This window comes from Carettochelys insculpta, chromosome 11 (genome assembly GCF_033958435.1).
Source record: "Carettochelys insculpta isolate YL-2023 chromosome 11, ASM3395843v1, whole genome shotgun sequence".
Lineage (NCBI taxonomy): Eukaryota > Metazoa > Chordata > Testudines > Carettochelyidae > Carettochelys > Carettochelys insculpta.
The window spans coordinates 24549620-24576566 of NC_134147.1; the positions used below are offsets into that span (position 1 = coordinate 24549620).

General features: G+C 43.3%; 1 protein-coding gene across 5 annotated transcripts in view; it reads right to left on the reverse strand.

The window, feature by feature from the left end:
- TASOR (transcription activation suppressor) overlaps positions 1-13019 on the reverse strand; it is a 59097-nt gene extending 46078 nt beyond the window's left edge. For all 5 annotated transcript variants that reach the window (XM_075005599.1, XM_075005600.1, XM_075005598.1 and 2 more), the window contains exons 1-4: positions 12480-13019; positions 3884-4029; positions 2656-2748; positions 1043-1115 (exon numbers count right to left, since the gene is read on the reverse strand). In XM_075005599.1, the coding sequence (XP_074861700.1) occupies positions 1043-1115; positions 2656-2748; positions 3884-4029; positions 12480-12870 (703 nt within the window). In that variant the 5' untranslated portion in view covers positions 12871-13019. The remainder of the gene's footprint in view (positions 1-1042; positions 1116-2655; positions 2749-3883; positions 4030-12479) is intronic.
- Positions 13020-26947: the final 13928 nt, after the last annotated feature.

Genomic DNA, 26947 nt, shown 5'->3' on the forward strand with positions numbered 1-26947 from the left:
AGGACAGTAGAACCACAAAGATATCCCTGCATGATCAGAACACCCAACCCATGAAAGCACGAGCTATAGGGAAGGCTATGTCTGGGCAGGGCATAACACAGATTCCTGCCGAATGCTGTCTGAAAGACCGCAAGCACCTGGCTATGAGGAGGCCACTCTGGAACTGATATGGCTGCTGTCTGGACAGAATGATTCAGTTGTGAGATGGCCACGCCCATAGCCAGAGATGAAAACTCAGCCCTGACACCAGGGCGGATTTCGTCCGACAGGCAGGAATGTAGCCTACACAGCACCTTGTGCCTTAAGAGATCAAGTGTTTCTGGCTCACTCACTAACCAGACAGGAATATGGGAGCCAACTCTAGCCAGGAATTGACCAGCAGTGATATGGCCTCCTTGTGATCCCGGCAAGGGGGCTCTGTGCCACCAGCCAGGACAACCTGCAGCCTCTCTACATCTTATGCCAGCAGTGATAAGGTGTTAGTCCTCCACAGGTACCTTCCTCCCTGTTTGGGTTCTCCTTTCTAGGAAAAAGAATTATTAGGATGCTAAACTGTTTGCCTCCCTGAAGAATTTGAGCCAAGTGGCAGATATCGTTATGCTGGGTTTAACGGGTGCAATCTACAGACAAGTGCAGAACTACAACTTCAAGCTAAACAGATCAGAGGCTCCACATGCTTCTCTCCCTCCAAAATCTGGTTTTCTATTTTTCTCCCAAAATAAATTCTCCCTATGGATGCCTAGAATCTCTGAAATTTTGTAACTGAGTAATTCATTCTTACCTCTGTGAAAGCCATTTTTAACGTGAGCTTAATTTTGTTTTTTTAATTCATTTATTTGTAAACTTCATTGATTCTGAACCAAAGGTCATTATCTGAAATCAAGTAGGCGTGATTTTTCCCAAACATTAATCTCAGGAATTTCTATATGAGGCACAATAGCTTAAAAGTAATACCACGTTATCCATATGGGCGGGGGGGAAAAAAAAAAGAGAGAATTCCTACTGCAGAATGCAAATTTACAGATAGAAAAAAGATATTTACCCATGGAAGGACTGCCGAGAATTGTTATTTTGGAATGGCCCACCTGTAGCCCTTTTTCACATATATTTTGCACCTGAATTGAATAAAGATAGATCTAATTTTAAATGCATACATATTTTCAAAGTTAGAATACACGAGGAACAGGCAATAATACTTGAATAAACTTTTCCTTCTCTTGAATACATACTTTAAAGTCTATTCCATACCAAAACAAACACTTAATGCAAAATGGCCATTTCTACACAGGCCACTTCCTTTGGAAGTGGCATGTTAATACAGGGAGTGGAAGATGCTAATGAGGCACGGATGCATATTCCCTGTGCCTCATTAGCGTAACGTCACGTGATTTGGAGTCCGGAAGACTGTTCTTCTGGACTCCAAAAAGCCATGTAGAAGCACAGCCCCAGGGGGAGCTTCCAGAAGCCAGCCCCCCCACCCCAGGCGGCCACACTTCTACATGGTGTTTTGGAGTCCGGAAGAACAGTCTTCTGGACTCCAAATCACGTGACATTATGCTAATGAGGCACAGGGGAATTTACATCCACACCTCATTAGCATCTTGTGCTCCCTGTATTAGCATGCCACTCCCAAAGGAAGCGGCCTGTGTAGAAACGGCCAATTAGTATAATCTCAACTATGCATGTACCTTCTGTTACTATACAACTCTTAGGGCATAAACTTTAATGCATACCAGATGTGGACACTTATCTTTGCTGTGGAGACAATGTGTTTTAAGTAACTTTACCATGTCCACCTAAAAATTATATAAAGCAAGATGTGCTTGACAAACAGCCACCCACTTGTATCTGTAACTACTATATTACTTCTCTCTGTATCAAAAAGGGTACAGCAGCTTTCCTTCCTCCATCCTACACCCTTCAAAGGATAGCAACAGAAGGGCTCCTCCAATATGGTGTCTTTCCTATAGGATTCTGGCTGCAAGCATCGCAGATTATATGAAGCTCTTGAGCACTAGTGAGGAAGGCAATATGAATCTAAAGATACTAAAACAAAGTCTTGATCACAAAGGACATACACCTCAGAAAAACAGCATGTAATTTTTTTTAATTTACTCTTTTACATCAGAAAAAGGGAATCTCTGCAATAGTCCCAACTAGCCTGCCACACAATTTTCAGAGATGTCTCACTGGTATTCATATCGAGAGAAAAGGAGTACACTTTACCCTAGGATCCTCCCCAAACTCCCGCAAAAAAGAGCAAACAGCATTCCTCTGAAGTGTTTAAATGTTTGTGTATTTTGAAATATATGTTTTAACACATGAAAGGTAAAACTAAGAATGCATGCCTCTTATGGATGGAGGAAGAGAATAAACACAGCATAATCCTAGGCAGTATTACACCAAAAAGAAAACGAAATAAAACGTTTGTAATTAGCACTCCATTAATTACAGTGAAACAGATCAGTTCTGTGACAGATACTTTTCTTCCTTTATTTGTCTTTTACTGACTTTTGCAGATACAGCATACATATCAATAAAATGAATCCGTAAGTCATTAACAAACTATTCCGTTTGAAAGACAATCCCAAAGCAAGGGGAAAAACACCAAAACACACTTTTAAAAGAAATTTTATAAAGAATGTCTCCTCTCACCTGAGGTCGATCAACCATCAGAAACGCATAGGATTCCGCAAGCTCTTTTTCTAGGCGACCATCACATTTTAGTTCTCTTCGTTTTTCTGTGAACTATTAACAAACACACAGTCTCGATACATGGAATGAAGAAACTAATATGGGTACAAACAAGCAGCACTTGGCTTCTAAGAAGTCTAATTGCTAAAATGCATGTGCAGATACTCAAAAAGCCAATTTGAACAAGGTTAATATTTCAGCACAGTTTCCAACAATTTCAGAAAAGTCTAGCACCTACTGGGCAGAAGTGGGAAACATCCAGCTTAGTCTCATATTTTGGACTTGCATTCCAGAATACAAGTCCTAGCTCCAATTTCTGTTGCAAAAAAAGTTATTAAATTCTAATGGTTAAGTTTTGCCTCACTGCTGTCAGCCTGTCTTCCTATGTACAAGAATGTTACTTACAATTACTAGCAAACTGGCACTGGAATCAGCAGTTATTTTAACAATATAAAAATAAAAGAAGTTGTCCTTTAACTAGTGCTCCTCATTTTTTAAAATAAAATCACATTAACAAGACTGTATTCTCCTCCCCATGATTCAAAATTTCGTAGTATTTGGCTAAGTTACACAGTCACAAACACTCAGGAATTTAACTTTTCGTGAAGTGGCTGACAACAAAATCCACAAGCTCTAGTAAAACATTGTTTTAGTTATAGAATGCAGTATTTTGTGGTATGGCAGTGAGGAAGGAAATACAAGTATTTTCTTCATGACTTAGTTTTAGCTGTTAGTTTTAAAGAAAGACACAGCTTGATTTGCTGATTCAGCTACTGAAGTTGTTTTGCTGCTGCTTCGGATAAACTTACTATATGATTTAGTGCTAGAGTAAGACTTCAAAGCAAAATAAATCATAGCTTATGCAGAAGACACTAAACCTGTACCAGAAAATACCATGACTTCCTTTACAACCAATTAATGTATGTCAACACCAAAAGACGAACAGGGAACACAAAGTTCAGATCTGACACCAACCCTGGCACTAGCCTCCCTCACATTTCCACCCCCTCGATTCATTTCACTCAATTCAGGATGCGACAGTCTCACTCACCGTAAAACCACAGATATTCCTAACATCAAAACTTATACATGAAACCATTTGGCTTCAAATAAGTGGTGTTGGGCAAAACCACTAAAATTGCATATGGCTTATACACCACTACAGAAAGGGCAAACTGTACATACTCACCTCCTTTTCCAACAGCTCATTATGGATTAAGCTGGCTCTTTTGTAATTGAAATTGGCCACAGAACCTGACTCTAAGTAAGATGAATGCAAAATTTTCACAATATCTTCAAATTCTCGGGAGCCCATAGCTACCGGCTGAAAGAGTGCTGTACAGAGAAAAGAAAGCTAGCATTAGTACACGTTTGAAAACCTCCTAGTATGACTTCACTAGTTGTTTCATAATATCAAGCTTAATGGCTTGGTTCATTTTACACATAAAAAAATGGAATTTAGGTCTATCAGTATCATAGCTAGGCACACATTGTTTCTCCAACCTTCACTAATATTTACAGTTTCCCTTAGTTTACAAGAGTTTTGCCAGTGAGATATAATTTCAAGTACTCCCAAGAAAACAGCATACACACTGAAAAAGCTGCAATGTGCAGTTAAGCATAAATTTGTCACTGTAAGAATGCAGTAGTTTCAGATTGTAGCTGTTGTTTTTTCCCAAAAACTTGACATTAGTCAACTCTAAGCTACTTACCTTAACAATAAAGGTCTTTAACAGAGGGTACATATAGGTTCAGATGGGTTGTTTATACTCTAATTTAAGAAATTCCAAGACAACATGGGTCCTGTCTACAGCATAGTTATGCATTCACAAAGATGGCTACTTCGGATTTTTTTTTTTGTGCTAAACCGTTGCCTAAATCTGTGTAGCAGACTCCTTGGTTTCCCCCAACTACCATTTTAGCTGAGCAGCACGTGGTTCAGAAGACTAGCAGGGCACTGCAGAGAACAGAGCAGCAAGAAACACAAGCACCTCACTGGAGAGAGAAGTCCCAGAAAAAAAATGGAGCTGAGTTTCTAAGATATCTTAAGCACTCTGTGCTAGGCATTTTCCCTATACAGCTTTTTTTTTTTAAAAACCAAAAAAAAAAAAAAAAACACGCAGCATTGAAGTACAGCTCTATCCTGGCAAGATATGGGAATGCTAGTCTGTAAACAGTTCCACCAGATACCTTCAAAATAATGCTTTAACCCCTTCTATCACTGCTTGCCTCCTGCTCTAAAAGTGCACAAGTATTTAAACACAAAACAAAATGTAGATACAAATAAAAATATTTACTAAAATAGCAATAAATTATTTAAGCAGGCGTCAAAGGTTACAAGAGATGAGGCAATTGCGCATGTATGGTTGTGTTTTTAAAAGGCTGGCAGAGGTGCACAAAATAAATAGGGCCACAAAGGCTTCAATTTACAAGAGCAGATCAATCAACAGCTACTGAAAGTTTGTTGAAAACAGCCAGTTAGAAGAGAACAGCAGCAACTATCCTGTATTTATGGTCATGGAATTGGGTCCATCAAAATGCAAATACGGAGTGACTGGCATTTTACTTGTAAGAATGAGGCTAAAAAAAAATGTAATGGGAAAAGACTAATAAACAAACAAACAGTCTGCTTTCCAGTGGCATCCAATTAGTTACCAGATCCTTCCAGGAAGAAATTACTAGATGCAAGAGGGGGTCAGGATTTGTTTCTTTACACAGTATTAAGTCAGGTGCCTCAGTTATTTAAGGGCACCTGAGCCATACATTACAGTTCTTGCAGAAAAACTTCAGCATGCACATTTAAAAAAAGATACAAAAACAGGAGGAATACATTATCGAAACAAGTCTAAGTCATCTTTCAGGGGTAGAAGGACGAGCTCTGTAAGAACTGCACCATATACAGTTGTACCTGAAGATTAATGCCATCTAAGCATTAATACAGGACCAACTTGGTATACATCTGAACCCTATTAATGACAAAGTTTACCTAGAATGTGAATTATCAATATTACAGTAGAGTCTGAAGACAACCAAGTTATGGTCCCATTTTATGAGAAATCACTCTGACATAGTCAAATAGTACCAAACTCAAAGAGCTCTCAGTATTAGTTCAAGACATGGAAATGGGAGGAGAAACCTATCAAACCAGAGAGAGGAAAGTGAGAACTAGTTTTTAACTCCATTACTGGAGATGATTATAGCAGAAGATGTAGCAAACATTGGATGGTATCTAGAGTTCTCCAGATTTAGAGAACACATGCTTTGCTATTACATTAGAGCTCTCTTAAGTTGCCTGAAAGTACTGGAGAACTTCCACATTACCTACAAAGAACTGTCAAAAAGTCACCTGAGTAACAGGAGTCTGATTTAAGACTGCATTAAGCTCTATGTGCACTCCATTCAATGTATTATGCAGGAAACTGTTTCACTATAGGTTGTGTGGCACTTTGACCACTTAGGGTATTTCTGTTGAGCATCTTAAAACAAAAAACCCACCTTTTTCTTCGAGCAGTTGTCCAGCTACATTACTATGACTGATGCTGAATACCTGTAACCTTGATAAATAAAGATGCTGTAACTGCTCCATATTATGTATAAAGGTCATGACGCTTGCACTATTGTACGGTACAGCTGCAGACTGAGGAAGTACATGCCAGTCTGCAAAAGGCACATTAATGCCTATGGTGAAATCCTGCCTGCTATTCAACTTCTGTGTAGACATTATTAATTACGTTACTCATTTGTGTTTTCTTAGAACCTGTATTACAAAATGATTTGATAGACATAGCAGACTTTCTAACTACAGCTTCTTTGAAAGCTTAACATTCATTTTATGATGTTTTATTGACAACCAATTTTGAGTAGGAAAATAGTCACATGGATTGCAGAGGTATTACCACCTAATCTTTACAGACTACAGTTGTTTCTTGATTCTCTGAACAAAGTTTAATATGCAGAGAAAGACATACAATTGTTGTCTAAGAATAGATATTGAAAAAGTATTACATTATTTTAAAAAGTTATGAAATTTTATTTAGCTGAAGAGTTGATACTATCTCTTAATAGAGATTCATGGTCTCTATATTCAGACTTCACTGCAGATTTTTGGGGGTCCAACTTGGGACACTACACCCCACCCCCACCCAAAAAAAAAGTACGCCTTGGATTTTCTGAATGTTCAACAACCAACCTCTGGAAAAAGAAATCAGGCCCCTTTTTAAAAAAAGTATCACATTAGACACCCAAAGAGACCACTCTTAAATGTTTGAGTATCTTGGGCCTAAAACTCCTGAGTTCAAAGTGCTTTAAATCTGAAACATACATTTCATCTGAAGGGGGAAAAGTGCAGAAAAAAAATGCAGTTCTCATTTGGTATAACAGGATTTCATTTAATCAAATTAGGAAAGGGTTTAGGCTTTATAGTGTACCTCTTGGTGATGCTCTGTAATCGAACAGGGATTTTAAATAGACTAATTCCTGCCTGTTCACATGTAACAAGATGGGGGGAAATATTATGTAACTGGTAATGTTTAAGGTGTTGTAACATGTGAGCAACAGCCTTCCATTTTGTCTTTAAAAAAGCCCACTTTTCTACTGAAGTTGGTTTAATCAGACCCAAGGAAATAGCACCTGATCAGAAAAGCAACCCTCTGCTTATTGCATGCTTTGAGAAGGGCTCTTAAATCCTTATCTCCCCCACTTGCCCCACTCACTACCCATGGTAGTAGTTGGATTGAACTGTTTGGACCAGGGTGAGCAATTTGGGGGGCGGGGGGGGAACCACCCACACTCGAACAGCCCATCAGGGTTAGTCCCTGGTGGGCCACTCCCACTATATTCACCTGTACTTCCAATTGCAGCTCTCACTGACAAAAGCTTGCTGTTCATGGCAAACAGGACTGTCTGGAAGCAAACAATCTGTGGTCAAAGAGAGCTGGGCTGGCCAGGTACCAGCAGAAACACATGTAATCATAGAACTGAGGACCCACCAGGGACAAACCCTGGTGGCCCAATTCTGGCTGGCAAGCTGCTATTTGCTCACCACCCATTTAGATGGGGGGTTTAGTGGTTGAAAAGCAATATGGTGGGGTGGGGCAGCCATTCAACAACCCCAACTTCAGCCAGGAAAAACCCAATCAAGCTCAAGAAGCATTCTTCTGCCATGTCACCTGTTACTTACGCTTTAAGCGTAAGCTAGAGAAAATATTTTAATACAGTTCCTGGAAGGACATATCCTTAGAACAAGGCAATATATAGTTCCTATATAGACTTCGTTCTGTTAAATTTTCTGTTCCAATAAGATACACATTAACTGCACCAGTCCAGTTCTGGATCATGTTTCTATGCCTAAACAAACATGTACTAGTTTTCTTTTAGAACCATCACCACAGCCTGTAATATGTGCACATGGTTCACATTCTAATGTTAGTCATCAAGCTTATTTCTGTTATTATGCTTACAAAGTTCAAGAAACAATGTACAATGACTAGAATCCTACCAAATTCATGATGTGCAAAATGCATCTGACCTGAAAAAAAAAAAATCACATGCTGTTCATTTTTACCCCATATCGTACACATTTCGTGGGTGAGTTTTGCAAGCTAGATGTCCAAAACCCAAGTGTGGTTGTGGCCTTGGGGAAGGAGCAGCAGGTGGGCTGTCATGGAACTGCAATCTTGATTCCTGCACTACTTTCAGAATTTGGTGTCCAGAGAGTGGTGGTGAACTCCAAGGGCCAAGCTCTGAAGACAGTGCACAAGTAAAGATGGTAATACCCCCCAACCACCTTGTAACCCCACACCATGAAACCGCAGAGTTAAAACACAGGAACTCTGAAATTTATGATTTTTGAAATCCTTTAACTATGAAATTGGCCAAAATGGCTGCAAAATTTACTAGGGCCTTAACAATACCCTGAAAAGACATGTTTGGACCAGAAAAATCTTGAGTTGTTTATATTGTGCATTTTTCTTAACTGCATACTGTTATGGGAATGAGAATAGTGTCCTTACGGCATACAGGAACTATGCTTTACCATTGCCGATATTCTGTTAGAAGCGCAGAAAAAGTGTCATTATACTTGCAAAGAAGCTAGACATGTATTATGACCAGTCATTTTGTTAGCTAAAAAGGAAATTAAACAGACAATGTCACTTTAATATTTGAAATCAGATATAGGTGCTTGACCACTCTAGACTGTCCAACTATACATTTTCTCAATACTAGGACACCACCATTACTCAACTACCATACAGGATTCAGTAAATATATCAAATTCTCTCAAGTTATCGGATTCAATTTGCAGATTGCTTTTTTTTTTTTTTAATTAAAAAATAAAGGGTGTTTAATACTTTCAACTATGCCAGGAAAATGCTCCTACTTTCTTGGAGAACACTGTCTTCACCTGAAGCTTCAGGTTTCTGGGAATATGAAGCATTTTCCTTTCTTTTAAGAAAAAAAAAAAAAAAAAAAAATTAGCTGGATGATACTGCTCTTCAAGAATAAAAAGTTTCTGCTACCAAGATAGGAAGGGTACCATTTTCTTGAAGTCATGGCTTGCTAATGCAAGATCATCAAGACATACATACTGATGAGACAGAACATCACAATGGTTGATCCAAGTCTTGAGCTTGTATTATCAGAACATCTTTTACCCTGGAAGGTCTGTAAGGAGTTTACAAACCCAGGGAATCACTTCATCCACTAGGGTGGAAGCTGTCAATGGTGAACAGCATGCAAAAACACCCTTCCTGAAAGTTTAGAAAGAACAATGAATAGATACACAAGAAGGCATCAGTTAATACACAGAGGGGAAAAAAAAATACCCTCCATCCTTATATGACCTAGTCTGTCCAACATACCAACACTTACAAGTGCCAGACACTTTAACAACAAGTGAGCAAGGCCCTGATCTTGCATACAGGGACAGAAGTGACACCCAAAGGTAAGTCCCCATTCAGGAAGGTACTCAAGCATGTGACTACCTTTAAATACTTGTACATGCAGCAGAACTACTCAACCACTTATTTAAATGCCTTTCTGATTGAGGGGGATAATCCTGATGAGTTACTCCAATGGGGAGTCCAAAGAAAGAATTGTACCAGGATTTCTTGACCACTTCTCTGTCCCTATCCCAACAAGGTGAAAGCCCGCTCAAAGCAATGGCCAGGCTCAAGTTAGCCAGCTGGCAGGATATGGTTAAAGTCACAAGATAATATGGCAATAGGCCATATGAATTATGAACAAGTTAGAAAATTGAACTGTTGCAATTAGCGACTTATTATATATACACAAGAGAACAAACCCTCAAGCCAAAATGAATTTAATAAACTTCCTGTTTGCATGTGTATATTTACGATTATGCTCTCTGAATTCTCCGTAAAAGGGAAAACAGGCAAATAAAGATAGTTCTTCCTGCCATTTACTGATAGTTTATTAAAAGTTCCCCCAGTTGTCAGAGTCCCATAAAGAATTACTAGAATGAGTCTTGTTATATTATCCTCTCAATTAACGCCATCTGATTTGCTCATTTCAAGTTCAAACATATTCTGTGTGTCTCCAGACTGCTGCTTCAGCCGTGCTCGCATGCTTTCAGCCATCAAGAAACAACTATTCGTGCTTCAGGCACTGAAGCAGTTCTTAATTTCCCCTCGCACAAGTTATTTAAAAACCATCCACAAAATAATAGGTTTTAATGTATTTTTTAAATGGAGAAGAAAAAATAGTTATGACTTACACTGATATAGTGCTTTTGTCATGGTAGAACTCGAAAAAGGGATTAGTCTCCCCTAACTAAAAGGAGAGTCATCTCATGGTGGAACACAGACATTCTGCACCATGGAAGCTACAACATAATTTTAGACAACAGATCAAGAATAACTCCCACTGGAAGTTAGAGATTTTTTTTTCCTTTCCTAAGAGCAAGGGGTGTCAGTGTTGCTTGGTGTTTCCAATGTTGATATCTGGGCTGCACAGCAATATCAACATCCTTAACCTTCCAAGTAGGGTAAAGTCATACTTATCAGCCATTAAGCGCTTGGAGGGGAAGATGAGGATACACTGGTTTCAGAATACATCCAAAAGACTAGAGTGCCAGCAGTGCAATAAACTGAGGACTGGTGTAGTGCTGATTTAATACCACAACTTCCTGAATCACCCAAGTTCTCTCTGGAAGCCTTCCATCCAATTACTGATCTGGTCCAATTTTGTTACGGCATGTGGTAAAGCAAGGACATCATAGAAGATTATACTATGATATGATTACGGAAATAGCCAAACTTCCATGAATAACAAACATATATGTATGATGGAATGGAAAGAAATGTTCCATGTTTTTAAAGATTCTTAAATATGAGTGAAATTCTGGCCAAAGGAGTTCTCAGATTTTAAAGAAGATATTCTGATATAGCAAAAGATGAAATTTGTAAGAATGCCAAATAAAATTCTTCATTTTAGCAAGGCAGTTGGAATCAGGTAAGTCTACTTCTCCATCCTAAAGGAAGTGATGTACTCATCCCATTTCAAATGCTTCACTGGTCACAAAATACACACTGCAGGAAACAATCAGCGAATTCCAGTAATGTACTATACACCCTAGGTGTTTTTCAGTTCTTATTTAAGATTTATCCAGATTAACAATGGAATCAATTGCTAGACAGGTATTTTAAAAAGCCACCTGACGGACTGAATGCCTCTGGGATTTGATTCTGTTAAGTTTAGTGTTAAAGCAATCACACTTGGCCTTGGGCAATGCGAAACAAGAGAGAGCCATGTTTCATCCAGACACTTTTCTATGAGATGACCATCAAGGAAGATAGAACATCATTACTTTAAATCAACCTGGTCGTTTTACATCAGCCTCTGCTAGCATCTTATTAACATTTTGTATTTCTTGAAGAATTACTGCTATCTTCAAAATGATAAAGAGAAAGGGGGTAATCAAACAAACCTACCTTCACTTCCTCCTTACAGGAGAAATTTTTAATGAAAGTTACAAAAGTTAAACAGACTCTTTGAAAGACAAAAAACTCCATATGAAATTATTGAACCCTATTCGACTACTTGGGAAGGGCAAGAAAGGGGCGACTTTGAGGGGAAAAAACACCCCATATACACCCCAAACAATTTTCTCCTGGGCAAATTAACAAAACAAAGAGAAATGAATAGAGACTCCCAGAAACAAAATGAGAAAACACTGGCTTTCAGAGGATGTTCCATTAAAAAATCAGAAGCCTCAAGCAAGTAACATTTCCAGCATGAGGCATATGCAGGATGCACACCTCCCTCCTGCAGAGACTGGGGCACATGCACACTCTCCATGAATAAGAAAAGAGCCATCTTCTCTGCATGTGTCTCTGAAGTAGACATGTATTTACCAGCTCAAGCTAAATATGGACACACTTTTCTCCTGTAGAGAGACGAGGGAGAAGAAAAGAGCCATCTTCTCTGTCCGTGCCTGCGTCCCCCAGAGAACCCAATTTTCTGTGTTGTGCCTCAGAAGTGGGACTGTAATAAACGATTTCCAAGCCCACCCTGATCAAATCCAGCCTTTTCCATTAAGCCACTATCTCACATTCAAGCTGAGAATTCTTCCTTAGACTAAAAGAATTTAAAATGCCTAACACTAAAATATCCCCAGAAGCGTCTCTATTATGAGCCATGGCAGAGCTTCCTCCACACCCGCAGGATTTTGCATGCAGATTTGCGAACTGTATAAAGAGCCTCCCTAATGAATAAGATGAAGAGGGGTTGGGGGGTGAAGAAGGGGGGTGGGGGAAGGGAACAACCTTTCTTTTCTCTGTTCTTCCTGGGGATCTGAAAATTCCTCCTAACAGGCAGATCTTCAGGAGGCTTAGAGAGGGGGGCAGGCCCCCCCAGAACGTCGCTGGGTTGTTGGGACTGCTGCTGCTGTTCACGTGCTGTGGAGACGCTGTTCCTCCGCTGGCTACTGCTGTTAAGATTTAGGGGGGCCTTGTCTGCGGTAGCAGCCACCAGCGGCGCCTCCGCCGCGGTGCTATCAGAGCGGCCGCCATTTTGTGTGTTGTCCTCCGCTGCTGCTGCGCCGCTGCTCTCCACACTGAGGCCTCGCTGATTCTTCTCCAGCCGCTGAAGCTGCTCCGGCTCTAGCTCGCTGCTGCCGCCGCTGCCACCACCACCACTAACCCCAGCATCCGCCATTGAGCGCTACAGCGAGGAGACAGCTAAGCGCTAACAGTTATTTCTTCTCTTCTCCTACGAAACCACCCCTTCACAAGCTCCATACACCAACCGCTAACCTTTAGCGCGCTGCGCCACCCCACCGCTACGTTTGCTCACTTTATGGCTACTCCGCCTCTCTGCCGCCCCCCACCCACCCCGCACCTCAAAACATGGCGGCAGCGCCGCAGCTGGGAGAGGCGTGGCCAGCCTCTGGACAGGCGCGGCCAATCAACGCGTAGGGCAGGTTATAAATAAGACAAGGTTACCGCGTGAGACCGTGGCGCAGTCAGGCGAGAATGGTGAAGTGGTACATCCTGTGGCGCGTTTCTGTCCTTTTCTCTCCCACGCTTTGACTCTTCGGGGGTGGCTGGTTCCCGTCCCTGTTTGACGTGTTTTCGCTATTTGGCCCTAGCACCAAGACCCCAAAGATTCTGAGGATTTTTTTTCTTTTAGGCAGCACAGCAGCCCCCAAGGGAAAGTGTAGCACCAGCCGCAGTTGCCCAGGAGGGTGAAGCATGTAGCGTGGGTCACAGCGGTGTTGTGAAAGGCGATGTTTGTATCTCGTAGACTCAGGAAACCTCGGTGCTAGCTCTTGTAGCTGTACTGCGATGGTGGAAGTGGGGTGAAATCTGTGGGACTGCCTGCTGCTGGCCCTGCGGCTGCTCTATGCATGCCTGAGCCTGCAAAGCGCTGCATAGGCTTTAGTAAGGGCCTGAATGGGAGTAGAGGAGGAGGTATCGTTGCAATCTCACCAGTTGCTATCCTGCATCACCAGAATCCAAGGAATAAGCCATTGTCCTCGGTAGCACTGGGTACAAAAGAAAAAGGGGCACCATAAACCACCTTCCAACAGTCAGAATGGAGGAGAAGATTCAATTGCAATAGCCCGCTCTTGAGAAATCATAACAGACAAGAAGTTATTGGTCTGATGAGCACCCATTTTCATGATTAGGAACAGAGGAAAGTGGAGGCTTAGTTTCCAAAGTTATTTCTGGAGAATGTGAGAGCATGGCTGAGGTCTGGTTTCCCACTCTGCCTCAAGAAGTGGCAGCAAAGTAGTGCATGGGTGCTTGTCCTTGCTTGCATATACAATATAGGTGAGATGAGGTTTTAAGGTCTCATCCAAAGATGTTCAATGGCATAAACTGAATAGAATTCTGTTTTTTGTGTTGTTTTTTTTCTTAGAAAGACAAGGACTGATGCAGGGCTGTTGGTTTTTAATTTACTGTTCCTGTGTAGCTTGGTGATCTTGGTAATGTGCTTTTGCTGTGTAGTTTGCTGCTTAGGTAGCTTGCTGTCTAGTCATATGCTTATCTGTGAACATTTATAGTGCATCAGTAACTATCATCAACAACAACAAAAACCGAAAATAAGAGCTACTGTGAGGAGTTTGCCACCAATTTTTGGTAACTACTGGATATTTCACTTGTGCGTATTAAATAGTTGTCCCCTATTACATCGTTTAGAGATGTCATTCATTTTTTGCCAGTATGTACATTCCAGACAAATTTGGTCTGCTCCTATCTGTGTAAAATAAATCTCATCAAAAGTAATTGTCATACTGAGTTACAAGGAGAATAAATCTTACATTATGAGCATCTAATGTCCTCTACCACATACTGTTCATTGGAACTGTTCTGATTGACGATGACCTAGCCTTCTAATGACATTTCTGTAGTTTTCTGGTTATATTATAGCAGTGCATTCTCCTACACACTAAATCATCAGATTCTGGAAACTTCCATCTTCAAAATGCAGCAGTACACTACAGCAACAAGTTCTGCAATGAATATATCAAACCTTTCAACTTTTCATTATACTTATTTCAGGTAAAATAGCATGTCAAATTTAAGTTTTTAATCCTCACTTTCAAAATATTGTGAACACTGTGACACAAATATATCTAAACGTCACTGAAAGCTCCTGGACAAGGTTAGTGTTCAACAGCTCCAGATCTCTGGCACAATAGCATTGTCTACCACAATAGTATTGTCTACCACAAAACCTTTTGATGCTGGGAGACAGCTTTCTCACGTGCCTAGTCAAGACAGGAATAAACTTAAAACCTAAAGCTTATTCCTGTTAAATTTACAGTCTTTGGCACACTTTGATCTTCCTTATGTAAGCACAGCACAGTATATTCTAAGAAATAATTTAAAACAATTGCTCTCTTTTTTTCTCTGTGATGAAGAGAGAAAGATAAGCACTTTTCTGAGGTGCATAGATACTGCAATTGAGAAGGTAGTGTAAGATCCTGAATAGAAACAGAAAAATTATCTAAAATTTTCTGCCTGAGTAATTTCCAGCTTCCTTCATATTGAGTCCTATATTTTTGCCTTGGCAAGTTGGAAACCTTCATGTGTGTGACATTTTCAGAACCTATTTTCTCTCTAGAATCTGGTCTTTTACTCCAGGAATAGTTCTAAGAAAACAACTTGACTATGGTTAACAGTTTTAGACATTAAATAAATACACTGCAGGATGTTGAAGATTTCTTTCCCTGAATTTGTTAACTCAAATGTGAGGAAAAAACTATTGTCTGCATGACATTTATGAATCCACATGGTGGATGTTTGAGATTTCTGCTGCTGCTTCATTTTTGTTCTACGTAAAATTTCAACTGTGTAAGCTGCTTAAGTATAAAATATACAGTAAGTACATTTGTTTTTGTTGCAATTTACTTGTTCTGAACAGTTTGACTTCCAACTTTGAAAGCAAAAGATGTCAGAAAATAACCTATTTTCTATGCTCTGCTGCTGGTGTTTTTGAGGGAGGAAGTCAGAAATAGCAGTTTACAATGTGGTTAGTTGTGCCGCCTCATGCTCTGTTGTGGAATTGGAAACTGCACAGGAAACACATAATGATGCAAAGATTTGCACATTTACTTTTTTATTTTGAAGTCAGTGAATCTATTCATAAATATGTAAAGTTAAGCATGTGTGTAAATCTTCCTAAGATCAGAGTTGAGGGCAGTTTTATTTACATGAAAACTATTGAAATGATCATTGGTTCCTTTGGTCGATGAGTTGTGCTAGAAACTTGTAGTGAAATTTATTAAGAAAAACTATAAATTGTGAGTAACCAATTGCTTTTCAAACAATTAAGAAATAAGTTAATCTTTTCCTGTGTACCTCAAAGAATATAACTTGAGTAAACAGTTCATGTTTAGAATTCTTTCAGGTGGGTCTAGAAAAAGGTACAGTTTAAACGTAACAGTTTTTAACTTTTTCTCTCCTTTTGAAATACCTTAATTTGTTTTCTGTTATAAACTAATATAATAAAATAAAATCAGGTTACTTCAAAGCTGTTGGTTATCGGCTTGCAAGGGGGGTTAAAATTGCTCCATAGAATATCTGAGCATCATTTGTTTTGTTTGTGTTGCAAGGATTAATGCTTTATGCCCTTGTGACAAAGCAAACATGCTAAATATAAAATGACAAGCAGTCCTGTAGCACCCTAAAGACTAGCAAATTTATGAGGTCATGAGCTTTTATGGGTAAGACCAAAATGTCTCATACAGAATATTTTAATTAACAAGACATCACATATAATCAGGAGGACAAGCATTACAGGACTGGTCAAAGCAAAAAGGTCTATATCATCAAGGTACCAGGGACTACTGGTATTTGGAAGAATTATTTTTTACTACAGAGGCTAAATAATCGTGGAAGAGAAGCGGGTTTACATGGAAATGTGCTAATCGAGAAACCAAAGGAATGAGAGAGTTCTGCATGGAATGTGGGATGTCTGGTAGTTCGTCCCATTATAGACACAAAACAATTTTAAGCAATTGTAAGCAAGGGTGGTTAAAACTGCACTCTGTTTATATTTGTTTTCTGCCAACTTTAAGTGAGATCAATGCATTAGTTCTGTTGGCCTTATGAGTCTTCCAGCACCTGTCCCATAGTGCCTGTTCCCTTGTTACAGTAACTGTTATGGTCATAGTTTTAAATTCCCCAGTTCAGGGGGCAAAGAGATGTGAATTCTCCCATGGTTCCCCCCTCCCCCCCAGAAAAAAGAAACGCATTTTAACCCCCTTTATAATTTAGAAATCCCTTTTGCTGATTGCCTATCTTAGACTTGAATTCTGTTTCCCAGAACTCCCTGGGTAATTTGGTGTGATCACACAAAGTTCTGTGAAAATGTCTCAAAAGACATGCTTTGCACTTTACATTGTCATTATGATGACAGAAGCAGTCTTTGTTGGTATATGCAGCACTGATGCAAGCAGCAAAGTGTACAGCTGCCACATGATATACAAACTTTAGCAGCTATGCGAAAAAACAGGTTATCCAGAAGTCAGATCACCACCATGCTTAATTAACCAGCACCTGCTCCGCCAGTGTCTGCCCAGCTGGGTTTGGTGAAGCAGGGCTGGTTGCTACATGGCTGGGACAGCTGGTGGCCATGGGGCCAGCTGTGTAGCTGGTGCTAGCAGCTTGCAGGGCTGGGGGCCGGTGGCAGCAGGGCCAGAGCTGGCTGCCTGCTCAGGGCTAGGGCCATTTGGCCATGGGACTGGCAGTCCAGCCAGTATGGCCAGCTGCTTGGCCTGCAGTGGCAGCAGTGGGGCTGGTGGAGCAGGGCCAGCGGCCCCACTCCAGTATCTGGCACGTTTGATCATCCGGAACAGAAAGGTTACTCACCGTAGTAATGGTGGTTCTTCGAGATGTGTCCCCGTGGGTGCTCCACATTAGGTGTCGGGCTCGCCCGGCGCCGCAGATCGGATCTTCCAAGCAGTTTCTGCCAGACCGCACATGCGCCGGTGCGCGCCGCTCCCTTGCGCACTCCTGGCCACGTGCGCGATCGGGTCCCCGCCAGTTCCTTGACCAACCGCCTCGGATGCTCCTGCAAAACACTAAACAGAGATCCGAAGCGGGGAGGATGGGTGGGTAGTGGAGCAACGACGGGGACACATCTCGAAGAACCACCATTACTACGGTGAGTAACCTTTCTTTCTTCTTCGAGTGTCCCCGTGGGTGCTCCACATTAGGTGACTACCCAGCAGTAACCCAAGATTGGAGGTGGGTAATCGGATCATGTACAGCTTGTCCCCGAGAGGACTGCTGTTGAGAGCTGGGTATCCTCTTGGAATACCCTGTGAAGGGCGTAGTGCTTGGCGAAGGTGTCATAGGATGACCAGGTCGCCGCTCTGCAAATGTCCTTTAGTGCGATGCCCTTGAAAAAGGCTGTTGATGCCGCCACCGCCCTAGTGGAGTGAGCCCTGGGCGGGGCCAATAAAGGAGTCTTCTTGAGTTCGTAGCACATTTTTATACTGGATACGATGTGCTTCGAGATTCTCTGCGAAGAGAGACCTTCTCCTTTCGATTTAGCAGCGAGAGAGACCAGGAGTCTATCCATTTTCCAGATGGGCTTGGTCATGTCTATAGAGAAGGCCAGCGCCCTCCTCACGTCCAGGAGGTGTAGGCGTGCCCCTTTGTTAGAGTTATGAGGCTTTGGATAAAACGAGGGTAAAACAATAGGTTCGTTAATATGAAACTCTGAAGAAACCTGAGGAACAAAGGCTGGATGCAGCTGTAGAGTCACCGCCTCCTTGGAAAAAACAGTGCAGGGTAGCGTTGCCATGACTGCCGCAAGCTCGCTCACCCTGCGAGCTGACGTGATTGCGAGAAGGAAGGTCGTCTTTATTGTAAGGAGGCGGAGGGAAACCGTGGCTGAAGGCTCGAACTTTGGGCCCGTTAGCGCATTAAGCACCAGGTCCAAGTTCCACGAAGGTGGAAGCGGTTTCCGAGGGGGGTATAGGTTTACCAACCCTTTGAGGAACCTGATAACCATGGGATGCGCGAACACCGTGTGCCCTTCCTCTTCGTGTCTGAATGCCGAAATGGTGGCAAGGTGGACCTTTAACGAGGATAGTGAGAGTCCTCCTCTCTTGAGGTCCAGTAAATACTCTAATATTACAGGTATAAGCACCAAAAGGGGGGCTAGCTGTTTGGTAGAACACCATGCCGTGAAGCGAGTCCATTTCTGCTTGTAGGTCTTCCTGGTGGAAGTCCTTCTGCTACTTTCTAGGACTTGTTGCACTTCCTCCATACATGTGCTCTCTAGGGAGCTGAGCCATGGATTAACCATGCTTGTAGTCGCAGGCCTTGGGGGTGTGGATGCACTATGGACCCCTGGGCTTGCGTGAGCAGATCCGGCGCCACTGGAAGGGGCATCGGTGGACGGTCTGACATGCGCAGGAGTAGGGGGAACCATTGCTGTCGATCCCACGTTGGGACTATCAGGATCATTTGGGCTCCTTCCCTCCTGGCTTTCTGCAAGACTTTGTGGATCAGCACTGTGGGAGGAAAAGCGTAAAGCAGGGGGCCCATCCAGGAGATCGCGAATGCGTCCCCCAGGGACCCCCGTCCCAGTCCTGCCCTGGAGCAGAATCGTGGGCACTTCTTGTTGTGTTGAGTGGCAAGCAGGTCTATCTGGGGAAATCCCCATGCGTGAAAAATCAGTCGTAGCAGATCAGGACGGATCTGCCACTCGTGCGTGAGTGCGAAACGCCTGCTCAGCTGGTCTGCCTTCACATTGTGAGCGCCTGGTAAGTACGAGGCTTTCAAGGTTGTATTGTTGGCGATGCACCACTTCCACAACCGGACTGCTTCCGCACATAAGGCACGGGACCGAGCTCCTCCTTGCTGATTTATATAAAACATGGTGGAGGTATTGTCTGTACTGATCCCAACTACTTTGCCTTGTATATGGTCTCGAAAGTGTCTGCAGGCGTTGAACACTGCTCTGAGCTCCAGTATATTTATGTGCAGTGACTGTTCCATGGAGGACCACAGTCCTTGCGTCACCTCTTCGCCCATGTGTGCTCCCCACCCTATGTGGGAGGCATCTGTAGTAAGAAAAACCGATATTTGTGGTTGGTGGAAGGGTACCCCTGTTAGCTTGTTCTTGGGGTTTACCCACCATTGCAGGGATTTGCGTACCTCTGTTGTGGGCAACACCACCCTGTGAACGGTGTGTGCTGCCGGTTTGTATACGCTCGCCAGCCAGTGCTGCATGCTGCGCATGTGTAACCTGGTGTTCTGTACTACGAATGTCGCTGCTGCCATGTGGCCCAGCAGCTGTAAGCACGTCAGAACTGGCACTGTAGGGCTGAAGGTGATGACTTGCACGAGGGAGCCGATGGCCCGAAAGCGTGTCTCTGGTAGATACACTCTCGCTGTAATAGAATTTATGCGTGCCCCTATGAACTCTATGTCCTGTGTGAGGTCTATCTTTGATTTTGCCAGATGGATAACCAGGCCGAGCGAAAAGAACGTGCCTGCTGTGACGCGTATCATGCGTAGTACCTCCTCCTTCGAGGCCCCTTTGAGTACGCAGTCGTCCAGATACGGAAATATAAATACTCCCTGCCTGTGCAGGTAGGCTGACACCACTGCCAAGGTCTTGGTGAAGACTCTGGGGGCCGAGGAGAGGCCAAACGGTAGGACCTTGTATTGAAAAAGTTCTTTGCCTACCATGAACCGGAGGAATCGTTGGTGAGCCGGATGGATAGTTATGTGAAAATATGCGTCTTGTAAGTCGAGGGCTGCGAACCAATCTCCATCATCCAGTGCCGTAAGGATGGAGGCAATCGTGATCATCCGAAAGCATTGCTTGTGCAGGTACCGGTTGAGGCCTCGAAGATCTAAGATGGGCCTCCAGCCTCCTGTCTTTTTCTCCGTGAGGAAATACCTCGAGTAGAACCCTTTCCCTTGCAGTTGCTCCGGCACTCTTTCCAGTGCCCCTATGAGCATGAGATGGTCTACCTCCTGCTTGAGCCTCGCTACGTGGGAGGCCTCCTGGAGGTGGGGCCTGGGTGGAGGTCGTGGCGGTGGGAGCGACTGGAAGGGGATGGCGTACCCCGTGGCTATGATCTCCAGCACCCATTTGTCTGTGGTGATCCTTTGCCACTGGTCGCAGAATGGTCGGAAGCGATGGTGGAATAACAGCTTCGGATGACCTTGTGCGATGGTAATGATGGCGCAGCCCTGGATCTGTGTGTCAAACTTGTGGCCTTTGGCCCTGCCCCGAGGACGCACGGCTCTGTTGGGAACGTCGCCTGGGAGTTCTGTACTGCTGGTGCTGTTGATGTCGCCCTTGCTCGTAACCCCTGTGGTACTGGGGACGCTGTGGCTGGTACTGGTACCGTCTTTGTTGAGGGCAGTACTTTTTCTTTCTGTATGGAGGGGTGTAAATCCCCAGGGTCCTAAGTGTGGCTCTTGAATCTTTACTGGAATGAAGGACCGAGTCAGTTGATTCAGCAAACAGCTTCTGCGTGTCAAAGGGAAGATCGACGATCTTTGCCTGCAGATCCCTCGATATACCCGAAGTCTGGAGCCAGGACTCCCTTCGCATCACCACTGCCGTAGCTGTGGAGCATGCTGCTGTGTCCGCAACATCCAGGGCGATCTGAACTCCCGTCCTCGAGGCCGCGTAGCCTTCTTGCACGATGGCCTTGAGCACCTGTTTCTTGTCCTCTGGAAGCGAGTCCATGAGGGAGGTTAACCTAGTGTAGTTGTCGAAATTGTGGTTCGCTAGATGCGCTACGTAATTTGCCATTCGCAACAGTAGTGGGGAGGAGAAGTAGACCTTTCTGTCGAACAGCTCTAGCTTCTTGGCATCTTTGTCTGTTCCCCCTGTCTTGAATTGAGATGTCTTTAATCTTTGTTGCGATGACTCTACCACCAAGGAATTTGGTTGTGGGTGGCTGAACAGGAACTCCATGCCCTTCGCCGGCACGAAGTATTTCTTGTCCGCTCTCTTGTGGACAGGCGGAATAGTTGCAGGGGTCTGCCATGTCGTAGTGGCGGACTCCAAGATTGCTTCGTCAAGCGGTAGTGCTGTTTTGGAGGAGGCCGGAGGTCTCAGATTTTTGAGGAGCTTATGGTGTTTCTCTTGCACCTCTGCTGTCTGGATGCCTTGCGTGAAGGCCACCCTTTTAAACAGCTCTTGAAACTGTTTGAGATCGTCCAGAGGATGGACGTCCCCCAGGGCCGTAGCCTCGTCTGGGGAGGAGAGCGAGGAACCACTAGGGTACGCCTCTCTGGACCCTTCTGGTTCCTGTTGGCGATGGTACATCCGCTCGCTGGAAGCTTGCGAGGGAAAATCTCGGGGTTCCGTAACCAGTTCCCCCTGAGATACTTGAGTCTCTTTCCCCGTTCGTGATTGCCCCCGGGGATACGGGACCGTTTGTGGGGATCTTTCCCTGGTAGAATGCTGGTGGTGTCTATGCCCCGCGTGATAGGGACGACCATGGCAGCGTGGGCACTGTTCTTGGGAAGGTGACCTGGACCACTCCCTTGGTGCGTACCCCCTGCGTCTGGGGGAGCGAGATCGTCGAGAGACATGGGACACTGGAGAGAGCGATTTGTGATAGTACTCCAGTGGCTCAGACCCCAAGAAGGGTGAAGGTGGTCCCAGCCAGGGCGAGGCTGGTTGTAAAAATGGAGACGGGGGCTCCGGGTAGGCTGGGGGGACCCCTGCCTTCTAGTTGGAGTCCGCAGCATGAGCGGGAGGGCTGAGAGAAAGCAACTCTGCAGCCCTGTCTGGAGAGGGGCTGCGGTGCCTTGTTTTCTCTGCAGCCTTCCCCCTCCCTTGAGGGGGTGGCTCCGCCCCCTGACGTGCAGGGGATCTCGGCCCCGTCCGCACCGTGCTCGGCACGCTCTTGGGCGGTGCCCTCCGGTGCCTGCAGGCTGCGTGCCTGCACGCTCTGCACTGCCGGTTCCCCGGGGGTCGGCGCCGCTGCCTGCGGTGCCACCGGTACCGGCGCTTGTTTAGTCGCCGCCCTGCCTGCGGTGCGGAGCGGCTGTTTGATCATCGGAGGCTGAGCTGCCTCCACGTGGCTTTCCGTGCCGCCACCGATCAGCTGTTGCTGCGGCTGGGGGCTATGCGCTCCTCCTGTACTGCTCGCTGTTGCTGCCGGCAGGGATCGGGTTGGGGAGACTTTTCTCCATTTTTGCGCTGATGGGGTGAGGGAGGCGGCTTTCCTTTTATGGACTCCGGAGGGTCCCTCCTGCTGCGGCTACTCCGGCACGTCTGGCTGGAGGGCCTTGTCGAATAGCAGCATTTTAAGCCGCATCTCCCTGTCCTTCCTTGCTCTGGCTGTTAATTTTGCACAGAAGGAGCATTTCTGCGTGACATGGGACTCCCCAAGGCACCTTATACAGTGACTGTGCTCATCAGACGCTGGCATTGCCTCTCGGCAAGACTCACATTTCTTGAATCCTGAAGAGGACATTGTTGGTGAGTCTTTTAGTTATTAATGGGGTACTTAGCACCTTCTCTGTGCTGTTTTCCCCCTCTCGGATAGCCTGCTGCGGCAGGAGGGCTAATGGCCCTAGGCTCCTGGCCTCCAGTGTTCCGCTTGTTACTTGGACTGGACTGAATTCCATCCCGCTTGTTGTTTCTTGTTTTTTTGGGTTTTTTTTGAAAATAACAACTGGCTAACTTAACAATAGACTAAGAACTTGAAAACTTTAAAGAAAACAGCTAAAACCATTGAATACGCTAACTTGGCCGTAGCCTAGTCGGATTCCGTCTGCAGCTGACGGCGGTTTAGAGGAACTGGTGGGGACCGGATCGCGCACGTGGCCAGGAGCACGCAAGGGAGCGGCGCGTACCGGCGCATGCACGGTCCAGCAGAAACTGCTTGGAAGATGCGATCTGCGGCGCCGGGCGAGCCCGACACCTAATGTGGAGCACCCACGGGGACACTCGCAGAAGAACCTCCAGTTCCCTGGAGATGCCAGAGATAGAACTTCTACCATATAATATATGCAACGTAACTTTTAATCAACTAACTTGTATCAATTTGTAGTGTAGAAGTGGTCTTTGTTGCCTGTGAAGAAAATGAAGTATGGTACAACAATTATTTCCAGACTTAATCATACCAATACAAGTATATTGGAAAGTGCTAATAGAAATTAAGGTTTTTGTAACGGGAATCATCATTAAGTTTATATTCTATTCTGCAAAATTATAAGTGATATGAAAAAGGAGAAAATGTCTCATCTTTGTGCTCATGCAGGTGAATTGGCTTCCAAGGAAAATCAAAGCTTTGAATCTAATGCCGATGGCTGATATTTGGAAGAGTTATGTCTGGAAAAATGAATGTGTGAACTTTTTAATATGCTTCTTAATATTTGTTGGCTATTCCACAGTAAGTTTTGACTTTAGTAACCTTACTGTGAAGGTAAAATGCATTTTGTATGAAGGCCTCTTCATGCTTGCCTTGGGAGAAGCTGGAATGGCTGCATATAAGCCAATCCTGAGCTAACTTTGATATTAAGCAGGAAAATTAGCATATATTATTTAACTTTTTCTATGTGTAGAAATATCACTGGGAAATTTTTAGTAAACATTCCAATGAACGATAATGGAACAGGAACTTTTTATTGGTGGCAACAAACATTAAATCAGGAAATAAAAGTTTTGGTATACAATGGAAATATCTATTTTGTCTTCTACCATGATGATATAGCTTATATCATCGTTTCTGAGCAATTAAGAATATCAGATTTAGAGTATTTCCACTTTCTTATGTGTTTCTCTTAGCTATGTGTACACTAGAATGGAGTGGACAATTCTGTTAATGACTTAAGAGTATGCGTGTTACCGCAAAAAAATTGTTGCACTACTATTCAAAGGGAAACAGCTGAGCTGTCTTTTATATTCAAATTCGGCACATTAACACGTGGTTTGAACCAGGATGGGAACTTTCTGAGTCGCTATAGAGGCTCATCTGCATACTTGGCTTAATTTAATTCTTGACCTTCCCCTGCCACACTGCACACTCTGATTTGCTCACCTTGATCATTTTTTTCTGATTTGTCCTCCTTGATTACTGTTTTTGGTTCTCTGTGCCCTAAATATTGAGTCTGTTCTGGTATAGCTATGGTCTGAAGAAGTGGGTCTGTCCCACGAAAGCTCACCTGATAAATTATTTTGCTAGTGTTTAAAGTGCTACTTGACTGCTTTTTGTTCTGTCAACTGAAGTTGCTGTTAGAAGATATCTTTTGACAAAACTTCTGTCGACCGATTGTGGCCAGACTGCCAAGCGGATCACAAGAGAGATCTACTCCGTCAACAGAGAATGGATAGCCTGACTGGCCCCTCTGTCAACAAAAAGTCCAACCGAAAGCACAGCAGACAGGGCTACCCAGTGTCCCCGTAGCCCTGTCTATTGACAGAGGGCCCCAGAATATCCAGTCTGGCTTTCTATTGACAGAATCTGTCGACAGAGGCGTTCGTACTTAGGGAGCAGCGGGATAAGACTGTTAAAAAAAAAAGTCCTTAATTTTGTCGATTTATTGTTAGAATGTCTTGGAATCTGGATGCTCTGCAGGTTTTGTGTACAAAACCCTCTAGTGTAGACAGAGCCACATAGACTGAGCTTTTAGGAAAATTAGTGATTTGGTTAGTTTAGCTGATTTACCGAATAAATATATAATAATTTTGGAACAGTTTTTTTTAAATTTGTTGTTTAGTGTTGTTTTCATAACTGATTTAAACTCAGAATTCATAGTACCTTTCAACATTCATTATATTTTCTGTTGATAATTTGGAGGTAAAAAAAGGGGAGCTGGGTGGATCTGAGTTCTGTTCCAGAACTTGGAAAATTGCATCTGACAAGTTGATCTGTACCTGTATGTCCTGTTTCTTTTGTGGAGGGTAGAGAACAGATTCTGGTGTTTCAGTTGAGATGAGAAAGTAATATATAGCCAGAAAGGTGATAAGAAAGGTCCTATAATGGTTTGGTTGATGATGAGACAAAATGTTGTTCACGTAAACATTTCCATACTTTCTTTTGATATTTTCTGAACATTTGGTACATTGCCAGTTAATTTTTTGAAAGAAAATTGCAAATAAAGTATCCACATAAAAATATGGCTGATACTTGGTCTAGAAGAATTTCCTCAGTGTCTTGATTCCATTCCTTTTTTTTTTAATCAATATAGATTTTCACCTTTACCTTCTCTTTTTGTGGTTCTCAGAGCTGATTGTGTCTGGGGAAAAAGATGTAGTAGAGCTAGATATCACAGGCAGATTGATGGCTCTAGAGCCCATATCATGTCACAGTTTCATCAAGTGTTCTGATGCAAATGTTGAACACAATATATATATTCTGGTGATAGGCACTTTATGAATCCTAAAACAGAGCTACATAGGAGTTTACTTAGGCTTTAAATGCATGCTCATTGTAAACCATGCTATACTCAGTTTTTGTGTAGACAGGTACATAAACATCTTTCACCTCAAAGAAAATAATTTTTCACCTTCTCTGTTAACCATCCCCAAGCCACAGACCACAATAACCTAATTTTCTAGTATATGTACATAAGTTCTTATCTCAGACCTTCCTAACAAAAGGAGCACAAGCAATTAATGATGTGCAAATAGCAATAGGGTATATTAAAATAGCTCAGTAGTTAACATGCAAATTGGCTAAAGCCAAGGCCCAAACTGTAGATGGGTTATCAAGGTAAGTTGTATATCACCATTTCACAGGGATATCTGAGGAACAGGAACACCACAACAGGATCAGGAACCAGCTGAAACAGGAGGAGAGCAGTGAGTAGGAACACCACAGACTGCATTGAGGATAAGAACACATTTGAAAACGTGCAATTTAATCATCATTCTTGACGGTATTCTGAAGACTCTGGGCTGCCTCTGCAATGGACACTTCATTGTACTGCGTGCCCAGAGCTTATGTAACTTTTGCTCCTGACAGACTGCATATGTCACATGACCCCATTTTTCCAGCATTAGCAGAAAAAGGGCATCAACCAACTCAACAAGCAGAGACCAAACATGAAAGCAAACTACCATTTATATCAAACAAAATGGTGAATGCCCAAAATAAGCCTTACAGAAGATCCCTGTAACTTTTATGCCCTATCTGCTCTGGTAGTTGGCACCAAGAGGTCCCTGGGTCACATACAGGCCACCCTATTGGTGCTTTCGTGAATTATCCAAACCAGTGGTTCCCAGTTTTATTTTGGCCACAGAATCCTTTTAAACGTGAATTTTATGGAACACCTAATAAGTCTCA